This window comes from Eleginops maclovinus, chromosome 23, assembly GCF_036324505.1.
Source record: "Eleginops maclovinus isolate JMC-PN-2008 ecotype Puerto Natales chromosome 23, JC_Emac_rtc_rv5, whole genome shotgun sequence".
Taxonomy (NCBI): Eukaryota; Metazoa; Chordata; class Actinopteri; order Perciformes; family Eleginopidae; genus Eleginops; species Eleginops maclovinus.
In genome coordinates, this window is record NC_086371.1 from 1,413,412 (window position 1) to 1,436,104 (window position 22,693).

The 22,693-nt window shown below is 43.3% G+C and overlaps 1 protein-coding gene across 1 annotated transcript; it reads right to left on the minus strand.

Moving 5' to 3' along the window:
- Positions 1–1,456: 1,456 nt before the first annotated feature.
- slc36a1 (solute carrier family 36 member 1) lies at positions 1,457–21,576 on the minus strand. The gene is made up of 9 exons (XM_063876458.1): positions 21,481–21,576; positions 19,767–19,855; positions 18,176–18,265; positions 17,913–17,997; positions 14,063–14,290; positions 12,743–12,841; positions 12,336–12,502; positions 10,576–10,745; positions 1,457–3,890 (listed from the first exon to the last, which is right to left on the minus strand). The coding sequence occupies exons 2-9, from the start codon at positions 19,829–19,831 to the stop codon at positions 3,616–3,618; spliced, it is 1,179 nt and encodes a 392-aa protein (XP_063732528.1). The 5' UTR covers positions 19,832–19,855; positions 21,481–21,576; the 3' UTR covers positions 1,457–3,615.
- Between the last annotated feature and the right edge of the window lie 1,117 nt (positions 21,577–22,693).

The window sequence follows — 22,693 nt, forward strand, 5'->3', positions numbered from 1 at the left end:
AATCTGCCCTTAATGTTTTTCGGACAATGGGATGAAGAAAGGAAATAGGATAGGATGGAAGAGTTCCCTGACTCCACAGAACCAGGAAGGAGAAAGCAGGGTCTCCCATGTGTGGTCCGTGGAACAGCCAGGACATTACAATAAAAGCCCAAAGAGGATCCTAAAAGATGAACCTAAGCTAACTGTTGGTATGGATTCATGCTGAGCAGCTGCTTCGTGGGAGTGTTACTTAAAAAAATACCTGCCTTTCATGAAGCATAATCAGGCAGCAGACTAACACTGACACACATGAGCACGTGCTGCAGTTTGAAAAAGCAAGAAGAAAATCTGAGCTGACAGAAAACACTCCGTTTAAGATTAATACACACACACACACACACACACACACACACACACACACACACACACACACACACACACACACACACACACACACGCAGTAAAACATGATGATGTATTTGCTCCTCAGGTAGGGAGTAAACACTGGTTTGTGTGCCAGCCGCATCCGTAGGAGGGTTAGACTTTCCTTTACAACAAACACTACATGATGGTTTTAGGTTCTACTAAACACTGCAGTCCTGAGTAATCCAACATTCTTACATATAACAGTAATCTGATTACATATTTCCATGTAACTGTAAGGGAATACAGTTACCTCTCTTTGTATCCTGGTGTAATCCATTACGACCCAAGCCTGTCTGATTCTATTGCAACGCAGCCTCAAACTATATTTACATCAGTGCTTTCTGTCTGACAGGGGCCAAATAACAAACACACGTCAGTGTTTTTACTTGACGGACATTCATAAACCATTTACGGTTTTATAAATGCACGGTTTTCTGGGAGGATATTGTGATATACGGTTTTAATGGTTATGGTTTTAATACAGCCACTTTGCAATGGTCACTTTTACATGTGGAATGCTTTGGTTAAAGGGCTAAACAGACTTGTAAAGGACTTTAAACTCAACTCGACTTTTTATGGCACGTTTTCATTTCTTCCACCTGAAACAGGAACAAATGGACTCTCCACCTCCTCCTCTTCATCATCCGGGATGACTCAATGTGACACATCTGGATCAGAGGTGTCTGTGTGTTAGTGTGGAAGAAAAAACAAAGCAATACTGTGAGGATGTGTGTCTCATTCCTAAAGTGTCGTGCAATAACTCGTCACACCCCGTCCTCAGCGAGTTCTGACTTCATATTGAATATTAAACGTGAGAATACCGAAAAAAGAGAGACGAGAAATTGTTGTTCTGACCACATCACTGTGTTTCACACTCCTGGGGAGGGGAGGATGAATGTTGCATCGTGTGTGTGTGTGTGTGTGTGTGTGTGTGTGTGTGTGTGTGTGTGTGCAAGGAAGGATTTCTGATTCTGATTTCTGGTCGAACTGTCCGTTTAAAACACACAGAAGAAATCTTCCCAGCAGAGACTTCAAAAACAGACACATCGTGTGCTTTGAAATGTATTTATTCAGAGAGGAATAAAGAGGTGAGAATAAAGATATCAGTTGTCGTTAATTTATTAAAATACAAATATCAAACCGATGAAGCGGACAGCTCGAATGATGACTCTAAAATGGGTTAGACAATTAATCTTGTGTAAAATAACGAAATTATTAACTAGAAAAATCATTAGTCAGCAATAAATGAAAGTTAAAATGACTCTTCTTTCAGAAGCTTCACATCGTCATCATCATCATCATCATCATCATCATCATCATCATCATCATCATCATCCTCATGCCATTGTCCCTTAAAGTGTCAAGTGGCAATTTTAGCACATCAATTCCAGAATAAAAGAAAACATGGGTATTTAAAATAAATTAAAACTGTGTGTGTGTGTGTGTGTGTGTGTGTGTGTGTGTGTGTGTGTGTGTGTGTGTGTGTGTGTGTGTGCAGACATTTACATATGCAACAAATGGATATATACACAAACAGCTGATTTAAAGTCTGTAAAAATAAGCCTTCTTTATACTGCCACAGAACACGGCGACACGAAGCTTCAGACGTACAGAGCGCGTCGGTCCGATGACGGTTTGACCCGTGGAACCGAGAACACGTCATTACAGTGTGTGTTTTATATTACAGACATATTACATTATATTACACGCAGAGCCGCTCTGTAGTTACAACCAAAGGAAAAAAACATGTTCAAGGTTAGGATTTAAAAAATGCATGCTGTTCAATAACCAAACAACACCATCAAAACACAACTGGATCAAAAACCAGGAACACGGAAGAGCTCCCACGTAAAGACGGTACCACTAAAGTCTGATCTACTTCTACGGTTGAAGTGTTCTGTTTAGTAATGTGACGTGTACTCTAGGGTTGAGCATCCCTGAGCGTTTACTGCTTATAATTATCTGTTTTTAAATGAAATCCTGATTTGCTTTCCCAAGAAAAGCAATCCTGATATTCTTCATCTTGTCCTGAATGAGATCATTTCCCTTTTTTAAATAATTCGACTTCAATCCAGATCTTAGGTTCGAGCATTACGTGATTTTTGGTGCATCATGGCGAGCAAACACTGCACTGCTGTTGTGACAAATCTTCTACTTCGTTTTGGGGATTTTGGGGATGAACCAGATGAATCAGACCCGAAGAGTTCTGAAAAAAGAGTCTGCCTTTCTCCTGAACATTCTGGCTTTTTAAGAAAATATCAGAAATTACATTTTTTACTTCAGAATTCCAGAGTTTTTCCCAAATATTCAAAATTCGGACTTTTTCGCAAAATATAACAAATTTGACTTTTGTTTAAAATTCAGTTTTTTCTTGAAAATCTGACTTTTTACTCAATATTCCGACTTTATGAGAAAAATGATAAAAAACTGAATTCTGACGTAAAATCTCGGAGCCCCAAAAAGAATGACTCTTCGGTAAATACCCAGGTAAGTATTGCATGTTTGAAGAGCTGTATTTGGGACTTAATGGCCTAAAGTAATCTCTGAATTACAAAAAAACAACTCCTACTTTTGTCTTTGGTGAGTGTTATTTACTTCCATCCTTTTAAGCACTACTGCAACGCCTCGCTTCAGAAAGGCGTTTTTTTTCCCCAATTTGTTCCTTTTTGATTTTGATTCCATGTAAGGACACTCAACCCCATTATTTGTTGGTAATGGTAAAAATACAGATGCTGGATTTAGAGTTGCATGATGCGTCTAGTGTCAGAGTAGAGCGCCGTTACTGAATAAGGCATTGATCAAAGTGCAACACAAATGTCGATGTTCTTCTAAATAAGTTAAAGGAGAAGTTCACTACATGTGGAACGAGTTTAGATAATCCGGATTTAAATAAACCATTCTGTGAGGTAGTTTGATTAAACATGGATATATTCACAACGATAGACTACCTCTTAAATACCTAACAGCTCTGGAAGCTACCTGAAGGAATGGATTTATCATTATTGAGTTATTGTTGCTCTACTCTCCAGGACTTGATGAAACGAGGCAGATTTTACAGCATGATGAAACAGAACTCCTTACAGCTTCTTAAACACGCGATAGATTAATGATAAAAAAGAAAAGTGGCCGCCATATCCAACAGCAGCAAATGGAAGGATAAAACTAAATATAAAATGTGCCCAAATACGTTTCCTAAAGTCTTTGGGGTCATCACTGCACCATGAAGGAGGAGAACGCCTCGGCGCCTTTGTGTCCGTTGCGCTCGATGATCTGCTCGATGGCGATGTAAGTTCCCGTGATGAAGCCGATGAGCCCGATCAGGCTGATGACGGCGTTCTTGATGGTCACCAGCGGCGACAGACCCTCCGTGTGGAAGGTGATGATCTGCAGGATGGGGGGGAAGATCAGCGCCAGGAAGCTGCTGCTGACCGAGCCCACCAACGAGATGACCAGGTCCAGCTCCGGGATCAGGATGGCCAACGCACCTGGAGGAGAAGGGGGAGAGGAGGTTCATAACGGGGGCCATTTTCTTTCAAACGTTTTCACAGTAGCTCAAACCGAAGAAGGACCCTTTAAAGAACTCTGCACTACTGAGGGTGTTGCTACGATTTCTTTAAAGAGTCCTCTCCTGCTGATGTTCAGGTGTATATCAGTATGTAGAGTCTCTACTTTAAAGAGTCCTCTCCTGCTGATGTTCAGGTGTATATCAGTAGCGTCTCTACTTTAAAGAGTCCTCTCCTGCTGATGTTCAGGTGTATATCAGTATGTAGTGTCTCTACTTTAAAGAGTCCTCTCCTGCTGATGTTCAGGTGTATATCAGTATGTAGAGTCTCTACTTTAAAGAGTCCTCTCCTGCTGATGTTCAGGTGTATATCAGTATGTAGAGTCTCTACTTTAAAGAGTCATCTCCTGCTGATGTTCAGGTGTATATCAGTATGTAGCGTCTCTACTTTAAAGAGTCCTCTCCTGCTGATGTTCAGGTGTATATCAGTATGTAGTGTCTCTACTTTAAAGAGTCCTCTCCTGCTGATGTTCAGGTGTATATCAGTATGTAGCGTCTCTACTTTAAAGAGTCCTCTCCTGCTGATGTTCAGGTGTATATCAGTATGTAGTGTCTCTACTTTAAAGAGTCCTCTCCTGCTGATGTTCAGGTGTATATCAGTATGTAGAGTCTCTACTTTAAAGAGTCCTCTCCTGCTGATGTTCAGGTGTATATCAGTATGTAGAGTCTCTACTTTAAAGAGTCCTCTCCTGCTGATGTTCAGGTGTATATCAGTATGTAGCGTCTCTACTTTAAAGAGTCCTCTCCTGCTGATGTTCAGGTGTATATCATGTAGTGTGCACAGGGGCATGTGTTACACACTTTCCCCCGCTGTGTTTGTCAGCCTCTTCCCGGAGTGAGTGACAAAGAGAAGTCTGTGTTTCTGTTTCATAAAAGACTCTTTGAACCACAATCAGCATATCCACAAAGTCTTTCAAATCAATATACAGGGCGACAGCAAGGTCGAGCTGTTATGTGACAGGAATGCTCTCTGTGGAGGGGGGGGGGGGTAAGTATGTCACTTAAAGGAAAAAGGCTTTGTGTTGGTGAAGGGCGCTCTTTAAACTCCATTTGATGCTTTCCGATCAGAGCCGGAGACTGCCAGGAGAGAGTCGGGGGATATCTTGAGATGGCCCTGATCCTCCAAAGACAATAAGCGAACGCTACGAGGCTAAAAGGCTGCTGTCGCCTGAGGGATCGGCAGAACGTGGATCAAAATGGCAGATTTAAAAAAAGGCGAGCGTTCTAATTTGGACGCTCGATCTCTGATGCTGCAGAAATAAGAGATAAACAAGCTTCGGTTTGCAAGAGAGTACCGTAGACATCGAGAGAACCTTCAGCTTTGGAGGAAGGAGAGAGGGGAGGATGGGGGTTTAACGATGAGTGAATGACCCCGTCAACAATGCGTCCCTAAGGTGAGTCTTTAAGTCTCTGTGAAGACGAGGAAGCAGCTCCAAAGAAAGTGAAATACTTATCAGTAAACCGAGGATGAGAAACTAAAAAAGTTCATTTGGACCTGGGCAGGATGCCAAGTCGCTTAACTTGCATCCTTTGCTTCCTTCATTTGTGTCTTAGTGCCCTCCGACAGGGATGCATGGAGGAACCAAGTGGACCAGTGTAGACCTCTAGTCTAGACACAAGGGGGGGTAGCTGTGTTCATAAGTCGTTCAACCCCCCAAATTAATCATGGAATGCACTTCATCTTAAGCAAAGTATGCCTGTATAGTTTTACTTCTTAAAGCGCCATCGTTATGGTTGTGATGGGCTTTATGTGGTGCCAACCTGTGTTCAACGTGTCTTAAAAGCGGTTTGATTGATTGTCGTGCACTCAAGTCCAAGTATGCATGTTCCCCGTCCCTGCGTTAACAATCGCTGTCTGTCCATCAGCAGGTGGGATGTCCTTATGTTGATGACCAGACACGTGTTTAAAGCTGTTCAGCAAACACAGACTGAATGTGCCTTCATTTTCAGAGCAGTGCAGTGTACCTGAAGCCAGCATCATTACGGCTCCTGCTCCAAATAAAGATCCTTTAAACTCTTCTAGGAGAGAGGAAGGAGGAGTGGGGAGATCTAACGGGGGCTATAGTCACTATATCTTAACAACATAAACAGAGGGAAACCATGTCAGATACGGAGACAAAACCATCCAGCCAAGATGGACGGGGTAAGAAGGATGGAGAGTACATCGGTCAGGACAGCAGCGAAATCCACTTTAAGGTCAAAATGACGACACATCTGAAGAAGCTGAAGGAGTCTTACAGCCAGAGACAGAGTGTTCCAGAAAGCACGCTAAGGTTTCTGTTTGAAGGACAGAGAATCGCAGACAACCAAACTCCGAAAGAGCTGGGGATGGAGGATGAGGACGTAATCGAGGTTTATCAAAAACAGACTGGCGGTCTTTGGAAAGATTGAACCCCCTGAATTTCTAATTGTCCTTCCTCTGCAATTACACCGTTTCGTTGGATGCGGTTTACGCACTCACTACTTCTTCTAGATCCTCTAGAAACACTTAGACTTTATGTGATGATTAAATAAACGTGCAGCCCTGGGGGAACGCTGTAATAGCATTCACAGTGTGTACAGTTACTAATACAATGATGTGTCCTAAGGGGGTAAACAACACTACAAATACAAGGTGTTTGAATTCCTTTACTTAACAGGTAACCGTCTGCTGGAGGGACTGTTATGTTTGGACTGTGGGGATTGTTTATTTAATTACACTTTGATTATAACGTCATTTCTCATCAGGAATCTACCGTGGCCAACAGGTGCAAGCGTGGTAACACGGCCCTAAAATATTTCCCAGAACACAGATCAGAACAGATTAAATTGGTCCAGCAATCGGAAGATTCTGGATTCAATCCTAGCCCCTCAGGTCCGCATGTTCCTGAAGGGTGTGTGAGTGTGTGTTAGTTTCCTTGCATGGGACTGCGTAAAGCCATATAAAAATGCAGTCTGGTACCATCCAGCTTCAGTTCTATCTTTTGGCTTCTTAGGTTTAAGTACATCCTAGTTTCCGATCGTTTCTGTTTAAGGCCATTTTTTTAATGCTTGTATGTTCAATTTGACATTTTTGAAGCCTTTAAGATCAAGGAAGCATTTTAATCAGAACAAAGCCAACAAACTACTGATCTGTATGCTAATAACGTGGCTCTGAAGTGGACAAAACAACATGGCAGTCTCTCACAGGTCTCCTTAAGCACACACAGACGAGCATCAGATTGCTGTTTTCAAGACATTATTTGACCTTCAAGTGCATGTAGAGAGCCTCCCAACAAGCCAATAGTCCCAGGCTCTAAGGCACTAAATGCTCCAGAGTTTACCTAAGCCTTGTACCCACATGAGGACCTATAATCAGGAACATAAATATTCAAAACCCACAAGAGATAGCACTCTGAACAGCTGGATTTATTTCTGAACCCGATTATACATCTGCTGTTAGAGTGTCAGTGAGAGGAACAGAGGCTTCAGGGTGGACGTACGACAATGTTCTGTAGCAAAGACAACACTTGTCTGATATGATTGCACAGCTGTGAGGGAACATATGATGATTAGGGATGTGTTGACTCTTGTTTAGAGGCCTGTTTCATGAAGAAATCCATGCCAGAATCCTCTTTGAAACTGTGATTTAGAAGTAATTGACGTACATCTTGGGATAAATGGAAATTGGCTCACAGAGGAAGTGATCGTGTTTGGTTACCTATAGGTGAGTATATTGAAATGTCTACACTACAGAACATCTGAACAAGTATAAGGCAAGTTCTTACATAATCCTGGCACTCAATAGCTAACCCATGCGTGTCCATTGAACCAGCAACGGGATGCAGGAACAGTAATCCTGCACACTTTTCCTGACAGAGGGATGAATGGGGGCTCGACAGAAAGGGCATAAACAGTCGCAGTGATTCAACAAAGGTAAAAAAAAAGGACTTTGACACATCCTGATGAGCTGCCACTCTCTCTCTTTGTGCTGCCAAATGTCATCAAGAGACCTTTTTTACCCGGCCAAGTTGGAAGCGTAACGTCTCATTGTGCAATACCTGCAACATGAGGGACGAAACAAACACAAAAGGGAGTGAATAGAGGCTTCAAATGTGCCTCCATTCTCCTTCAGCTCTCTCTCTCTCTCTCTCTCTCATTCTCCTTCAGCTCTCTCTCTCTCTCTCTCTCTCTCTCTCTCTCATTCTCCTTCAGCTCTCTCTCTCTCTCTCTCTCTCTCATTCTCCTTCAGCTCTCTCTCTCTCTCTCTCTCTCTCGAACGAACGAACGAACGAACGAACGAAGGCAGCATCTGTGTTGAGGGTTTGTGTAGCAGCATATAACTAGACAGGCAATCAGTGCTGGATTTGAAGACCTTCAGCAGAGTCGTAATATGCCAACATCCCTCACAAATATTGGGGATAAAGTCGCCTGGAGTCTATTATTGCTTTTAATTACACAGCTTAATTAAATACTCCATTCTGATTGGTCAATTGGGACACTCCAGAGGTCTGTTCATTTCCGCTAACAGACTGCTACCTAGAATAACAGGCCGCTGCTATGGAGGAACAAGGGACTGTCATATCAATCCGCAGAAAGAAGTCTGGTCAATTGAATGCCCTCTGTGCCAGTGCTTTAGGAGAAGCAAAAGGAACCAGAAGAGGCTCACGCATCTTCCTCATGTCCTCTTGTTTCCATCGATAGCTTACCGACACAAGAGGCTACTCCGCCAAACACGTAGGAAATAAAACCGTGCTGTTCCACGCCTCGCTTCTCAAATGATCCTGAAGTAATACATTATATGGTGCTGGGGAAAATTGGCATCGTCTGTGTGTTGAGACCAACCCATTTGTCTTCGTCCTCAGTTCCGAGGGACGAATGGGTGGAGGTGGGGGTGGGCTGCAGGGTTTATTGGCGTGAATTGCTTTCTGCTATAGTGTCTTTCCTGTAATCCACTGGGAACCGTCAAAGCCAGGGGTGTTGGAATGGCACATGTATGGGTTTGGACGGTAATTTAATTGACCCTCTGTAAGCTGACAAGGGGTGGATTGGAATCTGACTGAGGGTCAACTGGTTAACTGCTTTATACGGATAAGTTATTCCAGCTGTGGCTCAAGGGATTGGCATATTGATAGCATGTTATTCCTCTGTGGAAAGCCTTTTCTCTCCATCTGTATAAGAGGGTATGGATACAGTGTGAGTGTTGTACAAATGGTAAAGACCTTTGAGGAGAAAGTCAAAAAAGACAGTTTACTTGAGTTAAAGTTCGATTTTTCTCCAAATCAATCAGGTATTAGGGTTGCACTTAACAGCTAGCAATACGTTAACTTGTCAAACCCTACAAGGTAACAGTGTCACGTACCACTGCATGAAAAACGGCCAACCATCCCTACAGCGGACTGAAAGGCTATCTGATCCAGAGCATCAGTAACAGCACGCTCCTCCAACCCCTGAATGCATCTCTGCTAAATTGAAATAAAGCACTCACTTCAAAAGAAATCTCCCTGCAGTGAAATGCCCTGACCTTTCCAAACACCGCTCAGCAGAGAGAGAAGTTTACTCATGGCTGCCGTGTCCGTATAATAATCATTTCCATTGATCTGTGTAAGAAGAAGCTTATACGCCAGCTGTGAGTGATGTGGCTGCCGTGTGTTAGGCCGTTCATTTCTGAGTACTTTTTCTGCCTTGGACAACCTAGAAGCAAACCCTCATCTCTGAACACGGCAGCAGAAGTGGAACAAAGACATCTCCCTTTGGACCGCCATCTGCTCTTGATTCAAAGAGTGAGACTCTCAGGGGCTTTCTCTGGAAAATGTGCCCATCACGTATGCACACGATACAATGCACCGCTTCAGTCTCTCGCAATATTCTCATTCAAAACCAAAAGCAATCTCCTGCTCGCAGAACTGCATATAGGAGAAGTCTGATTCCCCCCGCAGCACTTCGTCCTTCAACTCCTTCATTCGAGCAAACGTTATTATAGATCCAACTGCAAGTCCTTTCTTGTTGCTCCATCTCCACCTCCACATTCACAGCACTTACATGCAGCTCATTGGCAGATGAACCACGAGCCGCCCTGCAAATGAACTGCAGACGTGTAGTGGCACATGCATGCACTGATTCCCCTTTTATTAGCCAATCAAAATGCAGGTGCAGAAACCTGTGCGGCGCGGACACTGTGCACAATGCTCTCCGGGCTCCAATCACAGCTAATAAAGGAAATGAAGAACCCGGGGGTTAACGAGCGCCGTGGTTTCCATAAATCAATCACTCGGAGGTGATGGGAAGTTTTCATTAACTGTGGAGTGCAGAGAGCTGGAAAACCCAGAAATCCACCCCGAAAAAAGCGGAGATCTGAGAAAATTCTTTTTGCGTTGCTCTGATTTCTACTTTCTGACCCGGTTAATTACCACCTGACCCCTGAGAGGAATTCTGTGACCAAGTGTGTTGGTGTGGAAATGGGGGTAATGAGCTTGTAATCTAGACGCTCTGAAAGCTTATGTCAACGTGGAACTTGAGCATGATTCCCATCTCCTGCTGCTCTAATGCCAAACTGAAGTGCCGTGATGATACTTTGAATTTGTCCAAAGATGACCCCACGGCAAAACACACTGGCAGCCTTTCGACCACATAGTTCTAATTTCACTCACATGTGAAGAGGACGAGCACGGTGCGCAGCAGCATGTCCACGGGACGTTCCCACCTCACCGACACCCGGGCAATTACGGGGGGGATGAGGATCTCTGCGGGGACGTAGAACTGCAGGGCGAATGTGATGAAGATCCCGAAACAGTAGAGCAGCTTCACAACCTGGTACAACCTGGAAAGTGGGATAGAAATAGTCATAGAGTGCCTTCCTCTCCTGCTGATGTTCAGGTGTATATCAGTATGTAGTGTCTCTACTTTAAAGAGTCCTCTCCTGCTGATGTTCAGGTGTATATCAGTATGTAGTGTCTCTACTTTAAAGAGTCCTCTCCTGCTGATGTTCAGGTGTATGTCAGTATGTAGAGTCTCTACTTTAAAGAGTCCTCTCCTGCTGATGTTCAGGTGTATATCAGTATGTAGTGTCTCTACTTTAAAGAGTCCTCTCCTGCTGATGTTCAGGTGTATATCAGTATGTAGAGTCTCTACTTTAAAGAGTCCTCTCCTGCTGATGTTCAGGTGTATATCAGTATGTAGAGTCTCTACTTTAAAGAGTCCTCTCCTGCTGATGTTCAGGTGTATGTCAGTATGTAGAGTCTCTACTTTAAAGAGTCCTCTCCTGCTGATGTTCAGGTGTATATCAGTATGTAGTGTCTCTACTTTAAAGAGTCCTCTCCTGCTGATGTTCAGGTGTGTATCAGTATGTAGAGTCTCTACTTTAAAGAGTCCTCTCCTGCTGATGTTCAGGTGTATATCAGTATGTAGTGTCTCTACTTTAAAGAGTCCTCTCCTGCTGATGTTCAGGTGTATATCAGTATGTAGTGTCTCTACTTTAAAGAGTCCTCTCCTGCTGATGTTCAGGTGTATATCAGTATGTAGAGTCTCTACTTTAAAGAGTCCTCTCCTGCTGATGTTCAGGTGTATATCAGTATGTAGAGTCTCTACTTTAAAGAGTCCTCTCCTGCTGATGTTCAGGTGTATATCAGTATGTAGAGTCTCTACTTTAAAGAGTCCTCTCCTGCTGATGTTCAGGTGTATATCAGTATGTAGCGTCTCTACTTTAAAGAGTCCTCTCCTGCTGATGTTCAGGTGTATATCAGTATGTAGTGTCTCTACTTTAAAGAGTCCTCTCCTGCTGATGTTCAGGTGTATATCAGTATGTAGTGTCTCTACTTTAAAGAGTCCTCTCCTGCTGATGTTCACCGCTTAGAGATGTCCCGCCCCTTAGCCTATCACGTACAATCTATTTGAGCACTAGCCAATTGGAGCGCGAGTTTATGCTCTCAGTAAAGCTTTCATCAGAAACCTTTTAAAACAAGTCCTTGTTTTTCAAACAGAGATGATAGCGATTAAAGGCTTTGATTTTCAACCTTATTGAAAAGCCAATCTCTTCCACTAATTAAGAGTCCGGAGTCATTTGACCAGACGTCCGCCTCCTGTCTGTGCCGATAGTCACGAGTAAAGACAAAACTAATTCAATTGGCTTTTAAAATGAGCTCAGAGAGACAGAGTAAATGAATATGCATCATCAAAGAGGGTGGTGTTAATCAAGGCAAACCAGACCATAATACACAAACCCGAGCTGGAATCATAGGGTTAAATATATACATGAGTCTTAATAAGTATTACACCTGGTCTCAGATATGAAACGTGTTATTTTGGCTGTTTATTATTTGACCACTTTGCCAGAGGTGGAGTTTAAATGCCTTCCTCTTTATGACCACTAGAGGGCAGCGCCACACGGTTATTAGTGTTGCTGTTTTCTCACCAGCAGTTGGGCAGGTTGAGGGTGATGCTCCCCCCGATGGTCTCTCCAAAGCACAGGTACCCGATGGTGCCCAGGCTGATGTAGAGGAAGGTGACGATGCCCATCCCCACGTACAGCACGGGGATGAAGCTCTGAGGCCGTTGCATCTTGTTCTCCAAAGGAAGAACCTGCAAGACAAACACACTTGGAGTGAGGTGATGCATGGTTCAAGGATCATTTGGCTTTAGAGGTGAGAGGAAAGTCACTTCTGATGGATAGATATTGTTTCCTGGACTCTATAATGAAGGCTACATGTATGTTGACTGAGGAGGACGATTGTAATACCAGGTAGAAATGCAATCACAGGTCAGAATCCAGACACACCCTTCATGTTTATACAGGATGTAAAGCTGCTTTCAATCACGTACCACTCCGATCCCTTCGAAGGCGAAGATGGCCGTCCCAAAGAAGAGAGGATAGTCTTTGAGTCTCCCAACTTTGGGGAGGTCGATGGGGTACTTGATGTTCTGCAAAGGGGGGAAAATAAAGAATTGTTTATCTACTAAACTCTTCTCTACTCTTCTCTGATTGGCTGGTTAGATTTTAGGCTGATCTGATCTCAAGTGTCATAAACAATCCAAATTAAGATTCAGAAATATTTTCTTGAGACTACTGAAATGACCCACGAATGTGTATACAGTACCTAGCTGCTGTTTTTGGTTTTTGTTTGGATTTATTTGTTGTTTTTTTTCCTTAATAAAATGTATATGGATGTAACCTAACCCCGATGTGCTCCCGATGGCCAACGGTGTATGAATGTGTGTGAAAGGTAGTGACCTAGAGCAGAAAGTGTACTGCTCTGTGTGAATGACATGTAGTATGTAAAAGCACTGAGCAGTCGAAGAGTGGATAAAGCGCTATATAAGTACAAGTCTATTTACCATGATGGTAATTATAACTATATATATATTATAAACAGGGTGTGTGTATATGTGTATATATATATATAAAATGTTGTTAATTTGTTTAATTATTGATTTATCTTTTCTTTTCATCCTGCAACTGGATGAGTAACGGGAGGGCTAGCTATGCTTTCTGCCCTCCCGCTTCCACTCATTTTGTTTGTTTGTCAGATTCATAAATTGTCTGTACTAATATTGGAATAGTAGAAATCTGATTTGCAGTCAGGAGGTCCAGGTAATAACACCTTGGACCTGATTCTCATAAATAACACACGCTCGTAATAATGTTTTTGGATGTAATTAGGAACAATCATTCCTGCAACATAAACCAAAGTGGGAAACTATAGCTTTAGAGTAGCTTGACTTACATTAAAATGTGTTGCACATTTAAAGGAAGGAGTTATATGTAGTCGATGCGTTACCTGGTTTACTAGAAACAGTAAGCTTTCTCAGCTAACTGTGAAATGCGTTTGAGTTTTTATAGCTTGTGCATGTTTCTGTTCGCTCTCTCCAAAATAAATTGCAGAATCTTCTCTGGATTAATAAAGACTAATGAGAGAGGTAATTCCTTCCTGCATTGGTCCGACTGAGAGAACGTTCACAGTGATACTTCATGTTTGTTTGCTGCTTGCCCTGATGCATAATAAGTCCTTGAAACACCACAAGATTTAGTCAAAGGATTTGCAAACTGTGCATTAAAACATTGCAGTGGCTTCAGAAAGGCTGGTGTGTATATTGGCACATGTTTGTCTGAGGAAAAGAGCGCAGATGAAATGCTTTGTTCACCGAGAGTGAGTAGAAGTAGATGAGGATGAGGCTCAACGTCATCATCAGGTTGGCCACCAGAGAGAAGGGGGCCAGGTATTTGAGGTCGGGGACGAACACCAGCAGGATGACGGCGGGCAGGAAGCAGAGCATGTAGAGGCGCGAGTCGAAGCTGGGCACCAGAACCTGCGTCTGGTTGGTGTAGTTCATGTGGCAGTTGGAGGTGGTGGCATTCGCTGCTTCCACCACCTGGGGAGAAAAGAGGAGGTATGGGGGGGGGGGGGGTGTTAATGAAAGGGAGAAGGAAGGCTTGCTGAGAATTGAGGCCTGGAGACATAATTTCCCTATAAAGTAGCTCAAAGCTAATCCAATATGCTTTTTATTTAGCATAAGAAGGAGGAAATAACCATTCAGGTCATCCCTGACATTGAAAACCAAGTGGAATTCTGGAGATGAGTGGTTTTCTCTACAAAGGAATGGGATGGAAAACTAATGTCAGTATATTTAATGCAATATTTACCTCCGAGAAGTAGTCGAGGATAGGTTTTAGTTGGCTTAAAAGGAAGATACTCAAGTACGAGAACCTTAAATGTAAACTTAACTACATTTCTTGTAACTTTCCACCACAGATGTTCATTTCCCACTGAGAGCATCATCAACACAAAGCATTCACTGCCTCTCACAATGCTATAAATGCAGTGACTGTTTGTGTGTCCAGCTCTGCTCTGAAACCACCTGCAGGACTACAGGTCCACCACTAGGAGGGAGTCCCTGAAAGAGGATCTGTAGTGGGTCAGTCCTCGTCCTCATACAGAGCAATAAAAGAATGGAACTATATTCTAAATTCACTAAAAGCTGATTTGTCCAAGAAATGGATTTTAAATAACCAATCACTCATTGGTTTAGCTTTCTGTGACTCGTATCGTTTATACTTTTTGAAAATAGAAATGTACATTTTGTGTATGAAACATGTTGTGATATCTTTATGTGTTAATGTTGTTGAATTGCTGTAATGTGTGTCGACCTGCCCAGGAACTGCAGATGGAAATGAGCAAACTGGTATAATCTGGTGCAAAGGATCTTATCTGTTTTTGTACAAGATTCCTGACAACTCAACAAATATACTAAACTAAACTAAACTGCTCAAGCTTCAAGAACACTCATTTGGTCAAAACATGACAACCAGGTTTGAAAGGAGAAACAAACTCCTTCAAAAGTTTGACGGTTTGAGTGAGACCAGTACAGTAGACAGGCAGCACCCTCTAGTGGTGAGACACGATACTACACACTACATTATCCAGGAGAACTTCATTTGATTTGATTTTGATTTGTTCCGCTCATGATGGTGCACAACATAAGAAAAGAAAATCCATTCACTTTCAAAAACACAACTCTTTACACATTCCATGAGCGAAAAGGAGCAGGGAGAAGAATAACTCTCATTGTGCCTGCCCCTTACTCAAAACATAAGTGAACAATCAAAATAGATGCTCTGTCAATTATAGTTACTTACAACAAATACTTACAGTAACGTGAGAAAAGAAACAAGCCACATGTACACTAATTCACAATCAACGAAACAGATTACCTGCCACTTCATAAAGTTTAGTTACTCTTTTTTTAAACATCTTCTTGAACTGAAAAATATTTATACAACCCTTTAAATCATTCTGTAGACAATTCCACAGTTTGACTCCAACCACTGAAATACACATCTGCTTTAAAGTAGTGCGTGCATACTGATGAATTTGATTCAGAAGACAGAAAATATCGACTAAATACAATGCACCAGATCCAAAGTGTTCTTGATATTATGCAACAACTCAAAATACTTTGCTTGAACATTGGTTTAAAATGCAGACTCTACTCTTAAATCCCAGGTCAGATGTTTCACTTTAAGGCTTTTAGCTGGTGTGAGATTACCGGTAATGTTTCCAGACCCACAGCCATGACATCAGATCAATAGGTGGTCATAAGGCCACGGGTCAAAGCTCACAACCATCAGAGATAAACAGCCATGTAGGAAGTGAGTGGAAACCTTTCAGAGTTATTTTCTTATCCTATTCAGTCGACCTCTTCCTGTTTTTTGTCAAGTTATAATTTCGTCAATGTCTGCCTTATCTTAGCAGAAGGAAACCTGTAACTACTTTAGCTTTAGTCGCCGAAAACTGATATTACTAATCGGAGTATGTTGAACATGTTAGTCAATGTAGTCTAGCCAAGATTGCTCTCTCTCTCCGGTTCTGATTATGTCCTTGCTGACTTCACCTCAAGGCCGGCTAGTGCCCAATTAAGAACCAGTTCTTCCTGTTTCTCTTTGCCCCGAAAAACTAGTTCTTAGCTTGCACCTAATTACTCTGTTCTTTGGCCAAATTCCAAACCGAGCCTACACACTTCCACTCACAAGACTGAACGAATCCGTCTGTAGTCTCACTGCTGAAAAGCCAGGTTTTTTTCTAGAGAAATATAATAGGAGGCGCTATCATCACTTCTGGTCTAAATTAAGCCCCGCCCACTTCCAGGTGAAAATCCTGCATCAGAGTGAAGCGGAAAATAATCGTGTCTTCACGTCTCAAAGCTGCCGAGTCATATATTGTACCACCAACAACAAATAAATCCAGAGCTCCGGTTCCTTTACTTCCTCTCCAGAAAAAAGGAGAGTGAAAGAAAGGATCTGAAATCTCAGTCTCAGTGTCAGCCTGCTGCCTGCCACTCGTCCCCCGCAGACCCACCGGACATCCATCACCTATTTATCTCCGTAAGCTGTCTCTGCCCTCTGACCAGACATCTGACCCCATCTTCATATTTCTGGACTCTTTAAACCCTTTCTGACCAACAGAGATATTGTTTTCTGGCATCACTTTAACATTTCACTGCATTTTGGTTTGAAATTCTCTGAAGCTGGTTTGGTTTTTCATCCATATTTTCAAGTGAAGCATGCTCTCTCATCCCCTCTTCTACCGGTGACCTATTTGTCCAGTGTGGTATAAGTAAACACTGGGAGCTTGTCACTCTCTCTGTGAGTACATGTTCAAACAAGAGCAACACTCTTACATAACTCCGGGAGCTTCCACATGACCTTCATGTGACTAACCACTCGGAGGGGACTCCATAAATCCAGAGTGAACCGAGAAACAGGTTCATTACTCCAGCTGTGTGACGTTAATGCATCTAGATTGTTGGACAAGCAGTACAGGGCTATAAAGCAAGATAAAACCCATATTAATCTACCTGTAGTGTACTCAAGGTTTCATTTAAGGTTTAGGAATACCATGTCAGTAAAAGAGCGGTGCAGTGATAACGTATTTTCGAAGAATGACCCGGAAAGTAAGCATCAAAAACCTTGATATTGATATTTTTGAGAGATTGTGGGGTTAAATATTGGTGCTAAATGACATCACTTAACTGTAATCCAGCATTTAAAACAAGAAGGAGACAGATATGCCATGTTGCGATCGCAAATGTAAGTCGATATCTAATCTCATATCATCATGATAACGCTATAATGAAGGCACTGCCCAGCACTAGTGTCCTTTACTTCTTAGAAACCACTCTTTTTTACGACACGTAGAAGCTTCAGACATTCACAAAATGTTAAAATCTCTTCAGCTTGTGTTAACTGCAGACCTTAGTTAGGCTAGCAACCAAAAACACAGTCAGTAAACCATTGACATCCAGAACAGGGAACCAGGAAGTGATAACTGCTGACCAATTTCCAGGTCTAGAACTCATTCCTGCACCACTCTTATACCTTGAGGATAAGGAGTGAGTGTGTGTGTGTGTGTGTGTGTGTGTGTGTGTGTGTGTGTGTGTGTGTGTGTGTGTGTGTGTGTGTGTGTGTGTGTGTGTGTGTGTGTGTGTGTGTGTGTACCTGCTTGATGTTGTCACTGAGAAAGACGAAGTACACGCAGCAGAAGCCGAGCTGAGTGATGATCAGAAACACGTTCACCGTCTGTCTGAAAGGGAGGGAGACGCATAGCATTGTTAGGATGTCTGACCCTAAAACCCCTATAACCGTTACACAGTGACCGCCCCACAGTGCGAGAGCCTCTGGAACAGTGCTTCTACCCTGATGAGACACAGACCTCACATAACTTACTAAAATAGGTACTTGAGAGACTGATATGGTCTTACTTTCCCCACTGCGAGTGTCTCCTGAGCCAGGACACGTTCTCCATCCCGTACTGCATCGCCTCGCCGTACGTCAGAGACGCCCTGTCCATCCTGAAACACATCACACCTGTTATTCACATCTATTCTGTTTCAGTGTTGTCACGATGCCAACATTTCTGTTTCCATACCAAGTCAAGAATTACGATTTCGATACTTTTCTTAAAAAAGGGGAAACCATCTTAAACGTCAGTATTGTGCTTTATTTCAAACCTGGAGAAAAAATCAGTCCAACAAACTACTTATAGTAGATGAAGTACATTATTCAACAGTTTACATGAACTTTGGATCATAACACGGGAGAAATACATGGAGTGCTCTCTGTTCCCCTCTCCCTCTCTCCCTCTCCTGACAGCCAGTCGTATGCTCCGTCTCATGCAGCTCAATGCTCCAGTAATGAGTGACCCGACAGTGAAGAATAAACATATTAATAACTCGTTCAGCTAGTTCCAGATGTAGATCAGATAGTTAAGTGTGTCAGGTATTTAACTTGTTTTGCTCGGTGCACCGGTCCCGTCACAACGGGTGGAGCTGCGGCGGTGATCATGTAGAGCTGCGTGTCTCCGTCAGCAGAGATGAAACCAAAGTATTTCCAAATTTCGTTTCATGCATCTTTTTTGTCAACAAGCCGAGTCGCATCGGGAATAGCACGCACTCGCAGCCATGCTCTCGTTTGGTCACATGATATGACAGCTAGAGCGTGCATGAGAGAGGGGAGGCACTGCAGGCAGGCTGCAGGGAGTGGAAGCAGAGCGCTGAACACACACAAGAAATACGGCTCTTATTAAAACAATGCCACTCTTTAAGTACCGATACTGATGAAACGGGGGAATCGTTGGGTTTTTAACGGCAGGGTATCGCGATACCTTTATAGTATCGGTGCAGCGTGCAACACTATTCTGATTATATTCCCAGTTTGAATTAGAGACAATGCCACCGAGACAACGTCTGAACACAGATTGTGCTTTCGATGGTGTTAATCTCTTTTTATTCAGTCATGAAAGTTGTGGGAAAAGTCGTTAAAAAGAAGTTAGATAAGACTGGGAAGTTTTTATCTAAATGCTTCATCAATAAGAGGAAGCATTGACTGTAATAATGAATCCTCAGAAACAGGAACAGCGTCTGTTTTCTCATGAGCCTTTTCTCTCATTTTCTCAATTTGAGATGTGACTGCTTCTCTTTGTAGTCGCCGTGCTGAGCTCTGTATCCTCCCTGTGTGTCTGTGTGATCCTGTTTGCTTAGCGGGTGTGTGCATCCCTGTGTGAAGAGGGCAAAGGGCGGCGGTGGACAGCAACACACACTAATAGGAATCTGATCTGCGTTAGACGCCGCAGTTGACACACTAAGACGTCAATAAAACACATAATGGGTCATAGGTTACCTCCTCTTTGGTTCAGCTATAAAGCATAATGGTTGTGTATTGGTCTGCACGGTGCGGTGAGTCACTGACAGATAACCAAATTAATCGCGGTAATGTTGGTTTTACAGGATTGGACACACCATTACTTACACACACACACACACACACACACACACACACACACACACTACTCACTTTATACTGAGGTAGTGGGAACATTTCACCAGCACCCTCATACAGTGGACCGCTATCACCCCCATACACAGCAGGCTGATGGGGCCGAGCTGCAGACAGGAAAACAAAACAGGAAGTGAGTGAAGGACAAAACAACTGCCTGCAACAGCATTATTAACAGTCCAATTAACATCCCTCATATCTGCTTTTCCAAGCCAATACAGGAAGTGAATTGTTCCTGACATCTTTAACTCCCAAGATCTCTCACTCCTTTTTAGATATTTAGAAGACAAACCCCAGAAACAGGACAGACGCTGTGTGTAACAGGCCAAGAAGTATAGAGATCATCAAACATTAAAGTGTGTTAGAGCTTTCAGGCAGACAGTGTTATAGGATGCTGAAAAACGGGTTGCGTGTGTGTTTCCAGACTCAGCGTACAGTAGAAATCATAGTTCCCGCGGTCCGGGTCCGGACCCTGACGCCGACCTATACGGACCGGAACCTATAATCAATACATTAATAAGGGATTTTCATTTTGACGGGAAAATTCCATTTTAACCAGCGCCAACAGGGGGCGCAAGAGACGAGTGAGCGATACAGGGAGATAAACACAAGAAGAAGAGACAAGTTAGCGGGAGAGAGAGAGAGAGAAGAGTGAGGGGAGAGACAAGTTAGCGGGAGAGAGAGAGAGAGAAGAGTGAGGGGAGAGACGAGTTAGCGGGAGAGAGAAGATGGAGAGAAGAGTGAGGGGAGAGACAAGTTAGCGGGAGACAGAAGATGGAGAGAAGAGTGAGGGGAGAGGGGAGTTAGCGGGAGATAGAAGATGGAGAGAAGAGTGAGGGGAGAGACAAGTTAGCGGGAGACAGAAGATGGAGAGAAGAGTGAGGGGAGAGGGGAGTTAGCGGGAGACAGAAGATGGAGAGAAGAGTGAGGGGAGTTAGCGGGAGAGAGAACAAGGAGTGAAGAGTAAGGGGAGAGACGAGTTAGCCAAACCTTAAAACAGTTCAAAGTTCTGATGGTTCTGATGGTTCTGATGTGTTCGGACTGATCTGTTCTATAACTGGCTGAAACTGTTAAGGTGTGAAACGGTTAACACAGAGAAAGGGAAACTCCAGCTGCTGCTCTTTATTTACTCTCTCTAAATTCAGCTCTTTTAAGATGCACACATTTCCAAAAGCTACTGATTTATTTTCTCTATTTTACTTTAAAAGCAGCCCGAGTGGAACATTACAATATCTACGGTATTACTCTGTACATCTGTAGTTCAAGAGACAATTAGTATTGTTGTTGTTGTCCTTTGTTTGTTTGGTGAGACAGTCAGTTGTTGATGACATGCAGACGTTGATACAGCTGCTAGGTCACAGCTAAAGTATATCACACTCATTCAGAACCAGTTAGACATTTTGATGTTCCAGACCTTTGCTTGAGGAAATGTTCTCTAACTGGACCTTGTTGAATTTTAGTTGAATACCTCTGGTCTAAATAATACATTGGCCTTCCCCTTTAACCTTTTAAACTTCAGGTGTTGCAAATCCTATATCCAATACAACGATGGCACTCCCAATATAAACGTGTTTCAAATGTACTTTCCTCCCACAAACATGAAGCTGAAGAGCTGCTGCCAGTACAAAACAAAGCCTGATGACAACACTGGGAGCAGAATCTAATTATGCGTCTCCAGACCCGCCATGTGACCCGGTATAATTATGAGATAACACAATCTGAGTGCACTCACCACCAGGCCTGCGTTCTTCACCGCCAGAGGCAAACCCAGCAGCCCCGTACCGATGTTCCCTTTCAACAGGTGGATGAGAGTCTGGCAAAAACTGGGGAGGAGGAAAGGGAGATGTGTGTTAGAAACAGCCAAATATATTTCATTTCAACTAGATTTTCCCAACATTAGCCTCCTTTAGCTTAGCGGTGATGAGGTGAAGTCATGTGACCGTGCTGTAGTTCCTTTATAGCCCAACATTAGCCACCTTTAGCTTAGCGGTGGTGAGCTGAAGTCATGTGACCGTGCTGTAGTTCCTTTATAGCCCAACATTAGCCGCCTTTAGCTTAGCGGTGGTGAGCTGAAGTCATGTGACCGTGCTGTAGTTCCTTTATAGCCCAACATTAGCCGCCTTTAGCTTAGCGGTGGTGAGCTGAAGTCATGTGACCGTGCTGTGGTTCCTTTATAGCCCAACATTAGCCGCCTTTAGCTTAGCGGTGGAGACGTGAAGTCATGTGACCGTGCTGTAGTTCCTTTATAGCCCAACATTAGCCGCCTTTAGCTTAGCAGTGGTGAGCTGAAGTCATGTGACCGTGCTGTGGTTCCTTTATAGCCCAATATTAGCCGCCTTTAGCTTAGCAGTGGTGAGCTGAAGTCATGTGACCGTGCTGTGGTTCCTTTATAGCCCAACATTAGCCGCCTTTAGCTTAGCGGTGGAGACGTGAAGTCATGTGACCGTACTGTAGTTCCTTTATAGCCCAACATTAGCCGCCTTTAGCTTAGCGGTGGTGAGCTGAAGTCATGTGACCGTGCTGTGGTTCCTTTATAGCCCAACATTAGCCGCCTTTAGCTTAGCAGTGGTGAGCTGAAGTCATGTGACCGTGCTGTGGTTCCTTTATAGCCCAATATTAGCCGCCTTTAGCTTAGCGGTGGTGAGCTGAAGTCATGTGACCGTGCTGTGGTTCCTTTATAGCCCAACATTAGCCGCCTTTAGCTTAGCGGTGGTGAGCTGAAGTCATGTGACCGTGCTGTGGTTCCTTTATAGCCCAACATTAGCCGCCTTTAGCTTAGCGGTGGAGACGTGAAGTCATGTGACCGTACTGTAGTTCCTTTATAGCCCAACATTAGCCGCATTTAGCTTAGCAGTGGTGAGCTGAAGTCATGTGACCGTGCTGTGGTTCCTTTATAGCCCAATATTAGCCGCCTTTAGCTTAGCGGTGGTGAGCTGAAGTCATGT